Here is a 17804-nt window from a genome sequence, read left to right as displayed (position 1 = left end):
ATTAAGTTGTAGACAGTTGTGCTGGAACCTATCCCTTTACGTCTATGATGAAAGGCAGTTATCAAAACTAACTGATTAGCATTTCCAAATAGATACAAAGCTTACATTTCCTGTTGCCATGGAGAAGATGGGAAAGGCCATTTTTAAATCAGTTTATATAGGATTGTTTAGGACGTTTAAACCCAGAAATATCACAGGCAAGAGTTTTAGTTTTTGTCTTGAGTAGTCTGTAGCCAACTAAGAGGTGGAGAGCAAGAAAAAATATAGAATTAGCCAGGCCTGCACCTTTAAGCAGAGAAAATGCTGTTCATCATCAGCGCCGGCCCTAGGGTTGCTGGCGCCCCGGGCAAGCTGAACTTCGGCGCCCTGGGGGCGGGGCCAAGGGTGGGGGCCTGGGGGGCGGACCCAAGGGGGGGCGGACCCGAGGGGGGGGCGGACCCGAGGGGGGGGCGGACCCGGCGGGGGGGTGGACCGGCGGGGGGGGGGACAGAGGGGGGGCGGACCGAGGGGGGGGGGGGGCGGGGGGAGCGGACCGAGCGGGGGGGCGGACAGAGGGGGGGCCAGCCCAGGGGGAGGGCGGCCCTGGGGGAGGGCGGCCACCGCGCATGCGCTGGTTAGCACCGGCCCAACTGCGCATGCGCGGGCCCCAGTCTGACGCCCCCAAGCACATGGCGCCCCGGGCGACTGCCCGAGTTGCCGGTGCCTTGAGCCGGCCCTGTTCAGCATTCACCATGCTAATACTCAGTTTGATGATCAAGTTTGTGAAGAGTTGAAAGAGGCTGAAAGATTTGCCTAACTTGGAACCGGAGGAATAAATCTACGGTGTAATCCTCCCAGTGAAAGGCAGTTCCAGGATTAGATGTTGACTGGTGAGAAAAGTAGAAAGGAAGCAACCCATTGGGAGGTGGGAGCAACTGTGAACTTTTTCAAAGAGATGTGTAATTTGGGTCAAGCAAAGTGGATAGCACTGTTGCTTCACAACGCCAGAGTCCCAGGTTCGATTCCCGGCTTGGGTCACTGTCTGTGCGGAGTCTGTACATTCTCCCAGTGTCTGAGTGGGTTTCCTCCGGGTGCTCCGGTTTCTTCCCACAAGTCCAGAAAGACATACTGTTAGGCAAATTCAACATTCTGAATTCTCCCTCGGCGTACCCGAACAGGCGCCGGTGTGGCAACTAAGGACTTTTCACAGCTTCATTGCAGTGTTAATGTAGCCCTACTTGTGGCAATAAAAATTATCATAATAAGCAAGAAGAGAATGTATATTTCTATATTTTAAAGTATAACTCAAAAAAATTGTGTTTGGTTAGGAGTATTTCATTAGTCATTTGATACAGTAAGCTTATTAAAATGCAAAATCTTAAAGTGTTATCTTTTCAGCTAATAACTGGAAGCTAAGATTTCTCTGTAAAAGTTATCAGTCTCTACGTAGGTCATAACAATCTGAACAGCCAACAGAGATACCCACCCACACCTTGGGCAAAGTTTTCCATTTATGAGACTAAGTGCGGTGGCGAGCTGTTCTGGCGGCACCCTTGCGCTGGACGGAATGGCAGGAACACGCACCCAATTTCACACTTTGAAGCTCATTAGTTATGCACAGGCAAGTATCAGGCCAAACCAGCTGATGGATCAGAAACTGCTTCGTCTGCCCACCATCAGCTGGGGAGCTTGAAGGTCAGGGTGCCATATTTAAGTGCCAGTCCCAGCATATACATCTCACTCTCTCCAGCCCACCTGCCTTCAGCAAACTTGCAGAGATGTCTTCCGGCCACCTGAAGACAGCCGAAAGCTTCAGAAAGAAGACAATACCCCACTTCACCCATCAGGCCCTGAAGACTCTGATCAGAGGAGTGTGGACATGCCCTATATCCGAAGGGTGGCTCCAGGAAGCCTACCGACTTCATATCTTCGGTCTGGGAAACCATTGCGTAGGAGGGCAACATAACCAGCAACAGCGTCTGAAGCACTATACAGTGCAGGAAGAGGATATATGATTTCATCCGCTCCACCAGAGGGTAATTTATGTCTTAACTCCCTTCAGTATCCAATTCTTATCATGGCATTGTGCACTCAATGATTATTCTTGCAATGGATTGCACACATCCATTAGCATGAGACACATATTGTCAGGGGAGTGCCTTGAAGAAATGTTTTTGTCTTATCACATGGCTTCAGTGATGCCATTGTGTGGGTGGTGCTGGGCTGTGGCTCTGGGAGTTGGTTTTACTTTCACTTTGAGTTTGAACTGGTTTGTTTTGCCCAGGTTGAAAGAAGGGTTTTTTCTCTGTCTGCATTTTTAAAAGCTGTTTCCAGACTTGAAAAAACATAACTTGGAAAAAAATAACTATTTTCTGGAAAAAAATCAAACCTGCTGTTTTGGGAAGGAAACAGGAGCATCCATACCAGGTCTTGAGTGCTATGTGCTGGGCCACACCTTTGACAAGGGTTTTCTGGTTTATGGGATCTTGTTATCATAGAATCGTAGAATTTACAGTGTAGCAGGAGGCCAATTACTGCGGATGCTGGGATCTGAAACCAAAAAGAAAATGCTGGAAAATCTCAGCAGGTCTGGCAGCATCTGTTGGGAGAGAAAAGAGCTTTGACATAGGGTCATCTGGATTTGAAAGATTAGCTCTTATCTCCCGACAAATGCTGCCAGACCTGAGATTTTCCAGCATTTTCTTTTTCATCCAGTTAACTAGGAGCAATTCTATGGGAGGTCAATCAATATTTTAAAAGACAGAAAAATAGCCTGTACTTAAAAGGCTAACTGACATTTTAATAATGAATTATACTTTTTTAATTGTTTAGCATTATCACATTAATGCTGAGTAAAAGTATTAATATCAACTAACTATGAGATGGGTCACAATGGAAAACTGACTTTTATTTCATGGCAGGATCACATATCATTATTTCATTGAGGCCCATTGTGTCTTCTAGTTATGCTATGAATTCCTGAATCTTTGCCCCTACAACACAATACAAAGTCAGGTCGAATCTACAGATTCTTTTTCATATCCAGCTGATATTATTTTTCTTATTGTGTTATTTTATCGTTGTACTTTTTATTATTTTCTACTGTTGAGAATGGAATCAAATTAGAACTGAACAACAGTACGTCAACATTTGTTATTCAAGTATCTAAGGTTGGAAATTACGCTGAGCAATGTTATCCGATGACCAATTCATCTCTTTGTTATTGTAAAGGAGGTGAAAATGTGTCCATTTTAAATTTGTCAACAACTTGTTAAAATTGTGTTCACTTCCGGTGTGCACCATGGAGTGAGTGATCACACAGAGGCAGCTCCTGCCCAAGGTTACAGAAAAGAGCTCTTTTTTGGGCGGCACGGGTTGGAATTTCGATGAAAAGATGTAGGTGAATGTTCGAGGAGTACTTTCCCCCAGGAATAGTATATTTCTTGGTTATCAGACCCTCAGAAACAGTATAAGATTGGGCTGAAGCAGCAGCAGACAAAAGCCTCTGCAAGCATGCAGGCGGGGGAAGGGCCAGCTGAGAGGCCTCAAGCTGACTTGAGGGCCTTTATGAAAGCTGAATTCTAGCAGCAGAGGGAAGAACTGTGAAAAGATCTCACCAAGGCCATTGAAGAAGCGGGAACGGACTTCCGGTAGCGGTGATGCGGAGCTAAGCTGCACGTTCAGTGGCTCCCGCTATTTTCGGACTTTGGGGCTCTTTTAAGGGCTCGTAGTGGTGCTGTTTGGACTTTTCCCCGTGTGGGAACACTCCTTCTCAGATTCTCCACCGGTGGATGGCCTGGACTAGGAGTGGAGCGGTTAGAAAATTGGCTTTAGAAACTTCCGGTTGCGGCTATGCGGAGCTAAGCCGCACCGCAGCTCCCGCTACTTAAGGACTTTTGGGCCGATTTGAGGGCCCCAAACGGCGCTGTCTCGACGAATCCCGGTGGGGGAAGGTGTCTAGAGGAGCATTCCCCATAATTTATGGTGCTCACCCGGAGTGGGGTAAAGGAAAAAGCTGCAGCAGCTCCCCAAGAAAAGCGGGGGAAGAAGGACAAAATGGCGGCTGGCGGAACACCCGAAGACTCGTGGAAGTGGGCGCAGGAGCAGCAAGCCTCTCTTCTGCGCTGTTTTGCGGAGCTGAAGGCTGAGTTGCTGGACTCCCTGAATGCGACTACTAACAAACTGCTTGGGACCCAGGCGGCCCAGGAGGTGTCCATTCGGGAGTTGCAGCAGCAGGCCGCTGAGCGGGAGGAGGAGGCCGTGGTCCTCGTGGGGAAAGTGGAGTTGCACGAGGCACTTCACAAAAAGTGGCAAGACCGCTTGGAGGAGCTAGACGTTCGCACGAGGAGAAAGAATTTGAGGATCCTGGGCCTGGCGGAGGGGCTGGATGGGTCGGATCTCCCATCGTACGTGACCACGATGTTGAGCTCGTTGAAGGGAGCGGGGTCCTTCCATTTGCCCCTGGAGCTTGAGGGAGCTCACAGAGTGCTGGCCAGGAGGCCTAATGCAAATGAACCCCCGCGGGCGGTGCTGGTGCGGTTCCATCGATTTAGTGACCGGGAGTGTGTGCTGCGCTGGGCCAAGAAAGAGAGGAGCAGCAAGTGGGAGAATTCGGTAGTGCGAATCTACCAGGACTGGAGTGCGGAGGTGGAAAACGGCGGGCCGGGTTCAACCGGACGAAGGCGGTGCTGCATGCCAAGCAGGTCAGATTTGGAATCCTGCAGGCTGTGCGTCTGTGGGTGACATATAAGGACCGGCACCACTACTTCGAGTCCCAGGAGGAGGCGTGGGCCTTTGTACAGGCGGAGAAGCTGGACTCGAACTAGGGTTTAGGGACACACTATGGCCGTTGCTGTTTTCGCTGTTGCTGTTCTTCAATTTTGACACGTGTTTTTTTTATGCTGGTTTTCTGTTTGCTCTGTTTCCGGGTGGGTTTGTCTGTTGGGTATGGGTGTGGGGTATGTGGGGAACGTTGGGGGTATGTGCTTTATATGTTCTCTTCTGTATGGGGCTGGGGGTTGGGGTGAAACTGGATTTTGGGGAGCTGCGTCAGAAGGGTGGGGTGTGGCAGTGTGAAAGCGCGGGCTTTCCTCTGGTTTCCCGCGCTGTGGGGCAGGGGGGACGGAGCTGGAGGTGGGGGCGTGGCCTCTACTGGTTTTCTTTCCCGCGCTGAAGCGGTGCCAAGGAGGTGTGGCAAGAGGGGGCTGACCCCATGCCGGGAGGGGATGGGTTTTGGCGGGAGCTGCCGGGTCAGCAGAAGTCAGCTGACTCACGGAAGTACCATGGAGGGTGCGTCGCGGCTAGGAGGGGTCCTAGCCTGGGGGGGTGGGGGGGTGATACCGGGTTGCTGCTGGAATGGCCAGGAAGGAGCTGGTGTGGGCTCGGGGGGTAGAGGAGAGGCGTTATCGCCATGGGGAACGGGTCAGGCGGGGTGAGCTGGCCTGGGGCGAGCAATCGATAAGCTATGGCTAGCCGGCGGGGGAGAGGGCCGGGTTGCCCTCTGATCCGGCTGATTACCTGGAACGTGAGGGGGCTGAATGGGCCAGTTAAGAGAACTAGGGTATTTTCTCATCTGAAGGCGGACGTAGCTATGCTCCAGGAGACCCACTTGAAGGTGGCGGACCAGGTTCGTCTGAGGAAGGGGTGGGTGGGGCAGGTTTTTCACTCAGGATTGGACGCAAAAAACCGGGGGGTGGCGATTCTGGTGGGAAAGAGGGTGGCGTTCGAGGCGGCTGAGGTGGTGTCGGACAAGGAGGGCAGATATATTATGGTGAAGGGTAGGCTGCAGGGAGAGAAGGTGGTGCTGGTTAATGTATATGCCCCGAATTGGGATGATGCCGGCTTCATGAGGCGCTTGTTGGGCCGCATTCCGGACCTGGAGGCAGGGGGCCTGATCATTGGGGGGAGACTTTAACACAGTGCTGGATCCCCCACTGGACTGGTCCAGTTCAAGGACGGGTAGGAGACCGGCGGCGGCCAAAGTGCTGAAGGGATTCATGGACCAGATGGGAGGGGTGGATCCCTGGAGGTTTGTGAGACCGAGAGCGCGGGAGTATTCCTTTTTCTCCCATGTGCATAGGGTCTATTCCCGAATAGATTTTTTCGTCCTGAGCAGGGGATTGATCCCGAAGGTGCAGGATGCCGAGTATTCGGCCATAGCGATTTCAGACCATGCTCCACACTGGGTTGATCTGGAGATGGGGGAGGCGCGGGACCAGCGCCCGCTCTGGCGCCTGGATGTGGGGATGCTGGCTGATGAGGAGGTGTGTAGGAGGGTCCGGGGAAGTATTGAGGGGTGTCCTTGATACCAATGACACGGGGGAGGTCCGGGTGGGGATGGTCTGGGAGGCTCTGAAAGCAGTGATCCAGGAGGAGCTGATCTCCATCCGGGCCAATAGGGAAAGGAGGGAGAGGAAGGAGAGGGAGAGACTGGTGGGGGAGCTCCTGGATGTGGACAGGAGATATGCGGAGGCACCGGAGGAGGGGTTGCTGGGGGAACGGTGTAGTTTGCAGGCCAAATTTGACTTGTTGACCACCAGAAAGGCGGAGACACAGTGGAGGAGGGTGCAGGGTGCGGTATATGAGTATGGGGAGAAGGCGAGCAGGATGTTGGCGCATCAGCTCCGCAGGCGAGATGCGGCTAGGGAAATTGGTGGAGTGATGGTTAGGGGTGGGAATGTAGTGCAGAAGGGGACAGAAGTAAATGGGGTCTTTAGGGACTTCTACCGGTCGGAACCTCTGATGGGGAGAGGGGGGAAGGAGAGCTTCATGAACAGGCTATGTTTCCCAAGGGTTCAAGAGGAGCTGGTAGAGGGGCTGGGGACGCCGATAGAGTTGGAGGAGCTAGTCAGGGGGATTGGACAAATGCAGTCAGGTAAGGCGCCGGGGCCGGACGGGTTCCCAGTGGAACTTTATAAAAAATATGCGGATCTGGTGGGCCCCCCTGTTGGTGCGAGCCTTCAATGAGGCATGGGAGGGGGGGGGCGTTGCCCCCGACGATGTCGCGGGCACTGATCTCTCTGATCCTGAAGCGGGATAAGGACCCCTTGCAGTGTGGATCATACAGGCCTATCTCGCTCCTCAATGTTGACGCTATGTTGCTGGCGAAAATCCTGGCCACCAGGATAGAGGACTGTGTGCCAGGGGTGATACACGAGGATCAGACAGGATTTGTCAAGGGGCGGCAGCGCAACACGAATGTGCGGAGACTGCTAAATGTTATTATGATGCCGGTAGTGGAGGGGGAGGCAGAGATAGTGGTGGCGCTGGATGCGGAGAAAGCGTTTGATAGAGTTGAGTGGGGGTACTTGTGGGAGGTGCTGGAGCGGTTCAGATTCGGGGAGGGATTCATCAAATGGGTGAGGCTGCTCTACGCGGCTCCGATGGCAAGTGTAGTTGCCAATGGAAGGAGATCGGAGTACTTTAGGCTGTACCGTGGGACCAGGCAGGGGTGCCCCCTGTCCCCTTTGCACTGGCGATTGAACCTTTGGCTATGGCATTGAGGGAGTCAGGGAGATGGAGGGGTCTGGTGCGGGGTGGGGAGGAACATCGTGTATCGCTGTATGCGGATGACCTGCTGTTGTATGTGGCGGATCCAGAAGGGGGAATGCCGGGGGTGATGGAGCTGTTAGCGGAATTTGGGGGCTTCTCGGGCTATAAATTAAATTTAGGCAAGAGCGAGGTATTTGTAGTACACCCAGGTGATCAGGAGGAGGGAATTGGCAGACTCCCATTTAAGAGGGCAGTGAAGAGTTTCAGATACCTGGGGGTGCAGGTGGCCAGGAGTTGGGGGACTCTCCATAAGCTTAATTTTACCAGGCTGGTGGAGCAGATGGAGGAGGAATTTAAAAGGTGGGACATGGTGCCGCTATCGTTGGCGGGTAGAGTGCAGTCCGTCAAAATGACGGTTCTCCCAAGGTTCTTGTTCGTTTTTTAGTGTTTGCCCATCTTTATCCCTAGGGCCTTTTTTAGAAGGGTGACCAGCAGCATCATGAGCTTTGTTTGGGCGCATGGGACCCCGAGGGTGAAGCGGGTCTTCATGGAGCGGGGTAGAGATGGGGGGGGGGGGGGGGGGGGGGGGGGGGGGGGGGGGGGGGGGCGTTACCCAATCTCTCGGGGTATTATTGGGCGGCCAATGTGTCGATGGTGCGCAGGTGGGTAATGGAGGGGGAGGGGGCAGCATGGAAACGGATGGAGAGGGCGTCCTGTGGAGATACAAGCCAGGGGGCCCTGGTAACGGCGCCATGGCCGCTCCCTCCTACGAGGTATACCACGAGTCCGGTGGTGGCGGCTACCCTCAAGATTTGGGGGCAGTGGAGGAGACATAGGGGAGAAGTGGGGGGCTCGACGGAGGCTCCGTTAAGGGGGAACCATAGGTTCGTCCCGGGGAAAATTGATGGGGGATTTCAGGGTTGGCACAGAGCGGGCATCAGACAGCTGAGGGACCTGTTTATTGATGGGAGGTTTGCGAGCCTGGGGGAGTTGGAGAAGAAATTTGGGCTCCCCCCAGGAAACATGTTCAGGTATCTGCAGGTAAAGGCATTTGCTAGACAGCAGGTGGAGGGATTCCCTTCGCTTCCCGCGAGGGGGGTGAGTGACAGGGTGCTTTCGGGGGTCTGGGTCGGAGAGGGGAGCCGGGAGTGCAGGAGGCGAAAGAGGCTGGTGTGCTGGTCTTTGCGTCCCTAGTAGCCCGGCGAAGGATCTTGCTACAATGGAAGGATGCGAGGCCCCCAAGCGTGGAGACCTGGATCAATTACATGGCGGGTTTCATTAAGCTAGAGAAGGTCAAATTCGCCCTGAGAGGGTCGGTACAAGGGTTCTTTAGGCGGTGGCAACCTTTCCTTGACTTTCTGGCTCAACGATAGGGTACTGGGACAGTAGCAGCAGCAACCCGGGGGGGGAGGGGGGGGGGGGGGGGAGACGATGACTATGTTTGTTTATTTAATTTTAATTTATTTTTAAGTTCTTTTGTTGTTCATTGGGGTTGGGGATGTGATACATGCGTCGATACGGTCTGGGGGGGGGTTACAGTTATTATGGGTTATTTTGTTGCATTTCATCGTTTGTCGTTATGTTTTATATTTTCTGTAAAAAATTCCAATAAAAATTAGTTTTTTTTAAAAACTTGTTAAAATTGTATTAAACATTCATATAATAGAAGAGTGGATGAATGCTGACATTTATTTTCCCAACACCCGAATTTGCTAATTAGGATACAGCAAGACTCTGCAATCATAGATATGGAATTTACTTATAGTGCGAGAACCATTTAGATGTACTAGCAGGTAAGTCATAACTAAAGTCTCAACCATCCACTGCTGAGGTGTTTCGCCCACCCACCAAAGAAAAAGCAATCTGAAATGAGAAAGATTTTTAAATTGATTTACGGGATCTGGGCTTCGCTGGTTGGACCAACATTTATTGCCCATCCCTTATTACCTTCCGTTTCAGTGGGCATTTGAGAATCAAACACATTGCTGTGGATCTGGAGTTACGTGAAGCCCAGACCAGGTAAGGATGATAGATTCCCTTCCCTCAAGGACATTAGTGAACCAGATGAGTTTCCTGACTTCAGTTGAAGGTTTTACATTGTATACAAATAGTATAAGAACTCACTGAAAAGAACATTGCCAGAGATCCAGGACAGCCAACATTGTGGGATTCATTGCATTAAGATTCGCCTTTATTAAGTTGCGTGCTGTCAAAAATGATTTGTTCCAAGGCTTTGGTACGATTTCCAACCTTAAAAATATGTAGAAATATAGGTTACACAAAAGTTTGTCCAGTATTAGGTCATTAAGGTAAAATTTCATAGATGCAGATATGAAAAAGATGCAAAATTTGTGTAAAAGTTGAATTTCATGAGTTAGCCTTTCTGGCATCAAAGCATTCATAAAAATCATTTTTTTAACCTCAGAGTCTACTGAGATTTTCAGATAGGGACTGACCATTATAAAATAATTTCACACTGCAATAAAATTCTAAATCAACTTGAAAACTGTACCACCAACATTCTGTTGCAAAGTTGCTGTTTAGCTGTTGTGTCAGTAAAACACATGTATGGAATGGAATTTCACCGGAACTTATCTTTATACAGTACCAAACATCCCATGCTTCAGACAAACAGGATCAGATGCGAAGCAGGAACAGGAAAATGATCAGCGATGATCAGAAGAATAGCAAACAGGTAGGTTTTCAAGACCTTTCTGAGAAAAACAAAGCAGAAAGAATTAAGTGAAAAGTTGCACCTGGATGCACGAAAGGCAAAGTCGCCATAGTCCCAGATGACCATAGACTGCTTTCCCCTTCGAGGGAGAGCTGACTGATGGTGATTTAACCCGAGGATCGCCACACCTCAGGCAAGGGGAAAGGTTGAGAAGGTGGGCCTTCATGAATAATGTCCTAGAAGCTGATTATTGATTCAACTGATACAGAGGAATAAAAAGTAAATTACCCATCATTTATACAGTCAGTCTTTGAATAATATGGTACTTCTACAGCTAGTGAGAATAAGCCTATGTTGATTGCTTCTGGGAAAACTATGGGTCCTGAGACTGGGGTGCTAAATCATATATTTTACAAGCAGTACAGATTATTCAATAGCAGAAGTGATCTTCTGTTCTGTCAGTGCATAAAGTTTAAGAACTAGTCGCAACTGGGGTTTAATTAAAACAGAACTAACTACCCCCTAATGGCCCACCTCAAAAAACCAACACCAAAGCTGCAGAATTGGATCGGTGTGATTGTCGTACGTGAGGAATGCACAATTGATGAGTACCTGGAAGGCAATTATAAAGAACAAAGAAAAGTCCAGCACAGGAACAGGCCCTTCGGCCCGCCAAGCCTGTGCCAACCATGCTGCCCGTCTGAACTAAAATCTTCTACACTTCCGGGGTCTGTATCCCTCTATTCCCATCCTATTCAAGTATTTGTCAAGATGACCTTAAACGTCACTGCTTCCACCACCTCCACCGGCAGAGAGTTTCAGGTACCCGCTGTGTAAAACACGTGCCTCGTACATCTCCTCTAAACCTTGCCCTTCGCACCTTAAATCTATGCCCCCCTAGTAATTGACCCCTCTACCCTGGGAAAAAGTCTCTAGCTATCCATTCTGCCAATGCCCCTCATACTTTTGTAGACCTCTATCAGGTCGCCCCTCAACCTCCTTTGTTCCAGTAAGAACAAACCAAGTTTATTCAACATCTTCTCATAGCTAATGCCCTCCAAACCAGGCAACATCCTGGCAAATCTCTTCTGCACCCTCTCTAAAGCCTCCACTTCCTTTTGGTAGTGTGGCGACCAGAATTGAACACTGTACTCCAAGTGTGGCCTAACTAAGGTTCTATACAGCTGCAACATGACTTGCCAATTTTTATACTCAATGCCCGGCCAATGAAGGCAAGCATGCCGTATGCCTTCTTGACTACCTTCTCCATCTGTGTTGCCCCTTTCATTGACCTGTGGACCTGAACACCTAGATCTTTCTGACTGTCAATACTCTTGAGGGTTCTACCATTCACTGTATATTCCCTACCTGTATTAGATCTTACAAAATGTATTACCTCACATTTGTCCGGATTAAACGGTAAATTATCTATCTCTTTTCTTCATTAAACATCATCCACACAGCAAACATAATAAAGCAGCATCATTCAGGAAAGAGTAGGCAACTACGGACAACCAATAGCACTAGTTGTCTGACAAAGGTGCTGCATATTGCAGTTACATCTAGAAAGCAATGTCTGCTGCATGTACGCAGCCATTCCAGCTTGCACAGCTTACGGATGTTATGAATTAAAATTTGATTTAGAGCTTCTCAGGAAGTGGCCTTTGACCTCCTTTGTCGATTTTGTCCCGATAACGTAGTATAAAATGCAATCAACGAACTTCTTAACTATCTGTTGCTTGGTTTGTCTTGAGTCTTTGCATCACAGGAAAATTATCTTTGTTGAGAACTCTCAAATTGTTTTGTACAGAGAACATCGGTGAGTTTAATGGGTAATAAATGTGGAAATCCAGCAAGTTATTAAAAATTGCAGTAAGGTTAAGACCAAAATGGCACTTGTGCAAAGCAAATAGTGGAACAATGTAAATCAACTAGAAAACTGCATATTTGTCACTCATGGTGTAACTCATAATCCAATGAACAATCTGAGCTATTTGTGCATTAATAACAACATGTATTATTAATGCAATATTACTTTTGCAGCAAGATCCAACTCATTATAAAATGTCAATCCTACCCTCTGTAAGAGTCCTTCCTGTTTATTTCCTTATTTCCCTTTTCATTTATATTTGGCATTATATTTTTTATCCATGGATGATTTGTGGACATTTGTCTTTAAGGCAGCCTGCATCTCTAATTCAAGCAAAAGAAAGTAGCGACCATGCCTTTAATTCAAACAGAATTTCAGCAGCAGAAGAGACCATTGTATTCGTCTGTGCTGGTTAAAACTAGAGCTGTGGACTGTCCGGCACCAATGACAGAGATTGAATGAGACTCGGTTTGATTGATTTGGCTGGCGGCCAATGAATTGGCCAAAAGGTGGTGCCTGCCCAGTAACAGGTGGTGATTGGATCTGATCCTACTGGAATTAATTCAGAGTCATGAGGGTTCCAGTTTGGATTTTGCCAACCTGATGGTAGGATCTAACTAACACTCTGCAAAAAAGATCCAACTTATTCTCTTCAGAAGGCCATTGCGAGGGCTGACTTTCTCTCCAGCAAGTCTGGATGCCGTTCTCCTGAGACTGCAGAGGACTGAAGTCAAACCACGCGCTGGAAGCAAGGTTTGATGTGAAATTAAGTGTCTCTCCAAAAAGGTATTGGCCTAAATTGGAACTTTGAGTTGAAGGCCCAGCTTGATGAAAGCTACAGTGTCCCTCCAGAAAGACTGCTGCCTGTGAGTACTACATTTTCTAACCCCGGGACCCCAAATGAATGGCTCTGCAAAGAAGACTATTACCAGGTGTAAACCGGAGACTTTTATCTCTGTTCTGTGAGGAAGGTATGTTAAAGAACCACCATCTGCGCAAAGACCTTCATCCTTATTATATTTTTACCCCTTTTCACCCGTGTTTATCTGTCTTAAGTATGTGGGTAAAGGGTGGGACAGTTAAGTGGGTAGTAAGTATGAGTTTGTTGTTATCTAGTTGCATTTACTGCCTATTTCATGATAGTTCTTGGCATAAATACACAGTAATTGTGTTTCAACTTACAAACCTTGTGACTATACTCATTGGGCAGCCAAGGGCCAAAGACTTTGGGCATTTTTATAAGAATTATTGGTTAATTCATTTGTGTTGTGACTCCAGGGTGAGTGAGGTTGGAACTGACCACGCACTTGCCGAATGTGTTGTTACATAATTTGTGGGCTCACCTGGGATCTTTGGAATGGTAGACAGCGCATTTAGGTTACAGTGTAAATTAAAAGAGACACCAGGTTTGTAGTGGTACAACAGCGTGCCTTTGGATATTGCTAAGGGTTTTCTTGAGGTGCACAACTTATCTCTGGCTTATTTCAAAGAGCTTTGCAAAGGCAAGTTAGTCGAATTGGTCGGTGCATTAGAAATAGAGGTACCAGCTAGAGCTAGGAAGCCAGAGATAATTGATGCAATTGCTCAGCATTTAAATTTGAAAGGAATGCATGAGAAATGCATGAAACACAGCCTGGGTCATGGCAGCGATATGTAGAATTGGCTAAAATCCAGTTACAAATGAAACAATTGGAAATGCAGCAAAAAACAAAAAGAAGTGGAACATAGAACATAGAACACTACAGCGCAGTACAGGCCCTTCGGCCCTCGATGTTGCGCCGACCTGTGAAACCATCTGAAGCCTATCTGACCTACGCTATTCCATTTTCATCCATATGTCTATCCAGTGACCACTTAAATGCCCTTAAAGTTGGCGAGTCTACTACTGTTGCAGGCAGGGCGTTCCACACCCCTACTACTCTCTGAGTAAAGAAACTGCCTCTGACATCTGTCCTATATCTATCACCCCTCAATTTAAAGCTATGTCCCCTCGTGTTGGTCATCACCATCCGAGGAAAAAGACTCTCACTGTCCACCCTATCTAACTATCTGACTATCTTATATGTCTCTATTAAGTCACCTCTCAGCCTTCTCCTCTCTAACGAAAACAACCTCAATTCCCTGAGCCTTTCCTCGTAAGACCTTCCCTCCATACCAGGCAACATCCTAGTAAATCTCCTCTGAACCCTTTCCAAAGCTTCCACATCTTCCTATAATGTGGTGACCAGAACTGCACGCAGTACTCCAGGTGCGGCCGCACCAGAGTAATGTACAGCTGCAGCATGACCTTGTGGTTCCGAAACTCAATCCCCCTGCTTATAAAGACTAGCACACCATATGCCTTCTTAACATCCCTATTAACCTAGGTGGCAACTTTCAGGGATTTACGTACCTGGATGCCGAGATCTCTCTGTTCATCTACACTACCAAGAATCTTGCCATTAGCCCAGTACTCTGCATTCCTGTTACTCCTTCCAAAGTGGAGATTGAGAGAGAGAGAAAAAAAAAGGAGAGAGAGAGAGAAAGGAAAAAGGGGAGAGAGAGAGAGAGAAAGGAAAAAGGAGAGAGAGAGAGAGAAAGGAAAAAGGAGAGAGAGAGAGAAAGGAAAGGAAAAGGAGAGAGAGAAAGAGAGAGAGAGAGAAAGGAAAAAGCTGAGAGAGAGAGAAAGGAAAAAGGAGAGAGAGAGAGAGAGAGAGAGAGAGAGAGAGAGAGAGAAAGGAAAAAGGAGAGAGAGAGAAAGGAAAAAGAGAGAGGAAAAAGCAAAAGAGAGTCTTCCAGCTTAAGATACTGCAAATATGCAGGGAGCTGCCAGAAATTAGAGGGGTTCTTAGTCCGAGAACGGAACCCAGCGCAATACGTTTAAATTTATACAGGCCCTGTCAAGATTTGAAGAGGAGGTGAAAATGTTTTTTTAGGGCTGAAAGTCTGATGCATAGGGTTACCTAAGTAGGCTAACATAGGCTAAGGAGGGAAACAATAGATCCATAGCAGGGTAACAGAGTACAGCATGAGAGTAGGAAGAGAGTTACAGCTGGTAAGCAGCTGCAACCATAGCCACACCCAGCTGAAAAGGCAATTCATCTCCCAAAAACAGGTTGGTGCTAAATGCTGCTATTTTAACAAATCTCAGAGAGAAGAAATGCTACGCTGAACCGAAGAAAAGAGTTTTCCGAAGCTAGAAGAAAACTCACAGATGGTAATATCTGCTGGGTTTAGCTCACAGAATTATACGGTATGGGATGTGGTTTCGAAAAAGGGATATTTCTCATTTTCAGGATTGTAGATATCTGGGAACAGGGTTAACTTCATAAGATACTGTGTATGTGCAGCTATTATTTGAAATTAAGCATACACTTTTCTTGTATTGTAATCTGTCTTGTGTGTTTCTTTCAAGTTAATAAATATTCTTTATTAATTGATTACAACAAGACTGGACTGTTCATCACTGGTTTGCATATCTTTCCTCATATTAGATCACATTGAAAATATACACCACTAAGAACTGGGGCTGGATTCTCCGCAGCCCTGTGCCGAAATCGCGTTTGGTGTGGTGGTGGAGAATCCAATTTTGTGCCGAAATCGGGGCTCAGCGCCAGTTCGGCGATTCTCCGAGACCCAAGAATCGGCATGATCGGAGAGTACATCGCGCGGTTGGGTGCCATTGACAGAGGCCCGTCCAGCGATCCTCTGCTCCCAAACGGCCGAGTTCCCGACGGCTTGGAACTAACCTGGTATTGCCAGTCGGGATGCTGGCATGGCAGCTGCAGACTCAGTCCGCGGCCGCCATGGTGGGGGGCGGGGGGGGAAATCGGACACCGGGGGGGCCTTATAGGTGGCCGGGGATCAGATGATCACGCGTGCAGGCAATTGGAGGGTCTTAACAAGCGCAACAAATTACCACATTTTCCTTTCAGGACACTGTGACGATAAGATTTCGGAGCAGAATTAAGCCATTCGGCCCATTGAGTCTGCTCCGCCATTCCATCATGGCTGATATTTTTCTCATCCCCATTCAGGCATGCTTTCATTTACTAAGCAGATAGAGAAGATGGTTCTGTGCAACATGAGGATTGTTGTGGCAGAGTCCATAGCATCAGGTACCATGAGAAGATTCATGATGACAGAGTGTCACTGTCTGACGGCTCTTCAAAACTCTCACTGTACCCTGATTCAGTAATATGGCGTATTGTGCAAGATACAGATGGTGTGAATTTGGGCCAGTTGCTTTACAGCCCACCACCCCCGTCACCTCAATCCCCTCCTTCTGATTTCATGCTTTTGGATACACTGGAATTGCCATCACACCCAGGAGGAAGACGAACAGCAGTCTCATAAGAACTAGGAGCAGGAGTAGGCCATCTGGCCCCTCGGGCCTGCTCTGCCATTCAATGAGATCATGGCTGATCTTTTGTGGACTCAGTTCCACTTTCCGGCCCAAACACCATAACCCTTAATCCCTTTATTCTTCAAAAAACTATCTATCTCTAGCTTAAAAGCATTTAATGAAGGAGCCTTAACTGCTTCCCTGGACAAGGAATTCCATAGATTCACAACCCTTTGGGTGAAGAAGTTCCTCCTACACTCAGTCCTAAATCTACATCCCCTTATTTTGAGGCTATGCCCCTGGTTCTGCTTTCACCCGCCAGTGGAAACAACCTGCCCGCATCTATCCTATCTATTCCCTTCATAATTTTATATGTTTCTGTAAGATCCCCCCTCACCCTTCTAAATTCCAACGAGTACAGTCCCAGTCTACTCAACCTCTCCTCATAATCCAACCCCTTCAGCTCTGGGATTAACCTAGTGAATCTCCTCTGCACACCCTCCTGTGCCAGTACATCCTTTCTCAGGTAAGGAGACCAACACTGAACACAATACTCCAGGTGTGGCCTCACTAACACCTTATACAATTGCAGCATCACCTCCCTCGTCTTAAACTCCTTCCCTCTAGCATGAAGGACAAAATTCCATTTGCCTTCTTAATCACCTGTTGCACCTGTAAACCAACTTTTTGCAACTCATGCACCGGCACACCCAGGTCTCTCTGCACAGCAGCATGTTTTAATATTTTATCATTTAAATAATAATCCCTTTTGCTGTTATTCCTACCAAAATGGATAACCTCACATTTGTCAACAATGTATTCCATCTGACAGACCCTAGGCCATTCACTTAACCTATCCAAATCCCTCTGCAGACTTCCAGCAGCGCCGGCCCTAGGGTTGCTGGCGCCCCGGGCAAGCTGAACTTCGGCGCCCTTCGGGGGGGGGGGGGGGGGGGGGGGGGGGGGGGGGGGGGGGGGGGGGGGGGGGGGGGGGGGGGGGGGGGGGGTGCCGGGGGGGGGGGGGGGGGGGGGGGGCGGGGGCGGTGCCGGGGGGGGGGGGTCCGGGCCGGGCCGGGGGGGGTGGGGGAGGGGGTCCGAGGGGGGGGGGCGGAGTGACCACCGGCGAGCCTGGATCCATCCGCCATGTTTGTGCGGGGCGGCCTGAGGGAGGACGGCCACCGCGCATGCGCTGGTTGGCACCGGCCCAACTGCGCATGCGCGGGACCCGCACTCCTTGATGGCGCCCCCTAGCACATGGCGCCCCGGGCGAGTTGCCGGTACCTTGAGCCGGCCCTGACTTCCAGTATCCTCTGCACTTTTTGCTTTACCACTCACCTTAGTGCCGTCTGCAAACTTGGACACATTGCCCTTGGTCCCCAACTCCAAATCATCTATGTAAATTGTGAACAATTGTGGGCCCAACACTGATCCCTGAGGGACACCACTAGCTACTGATTGCCAACCGG

General features: G+C 48.9%; 1 protein-coding gene across 2 annotated transcripts in view; it reads right to left on the bottom strand.

Moving 5' to 3' along the window:
- Positions 1-17804, bottom strand: part of dnah7 (dynein, axonemal, heavy chain 7) — a 498762-nt gene that overhangs the window by 422233 nt on the left and 58725 nt on the right. For both annotated transcript variants that reach the window (XR_005459743.1, XM_038789116.1), the window contains exon 8: positions 9595-9720. Coding sequence is in view for 1 of the 2 variants with exons in the window: in XM_038789116.1 (XP_038645044.1) it covers positions 9595-9720 (126 nt within the window). In the remaining variant the exon portion in view is untranslated. The remainder of the gene's footprint in view (positions 1-9594; positions 9721-17804) is intronic.

Source organism: Scyliorhinus canicula, chromosome 2 (assembly GCF_902713615.1).
Source record: "Scyliorhinus canicula chromosome 2, sScyCan1.1, whole genome shotgun sequence".
Classification (NCBI taxonomy): Eukaryota; Metazoa; Chordata; class Chondrichthyes; order Carcharhiniformes; family Scyliorhinidae; genus Scyliorhinus; species Scyliorhinus canicula.
This window is presented reverse-complemented; position numbering and strand designations above follow the sequence as displayed.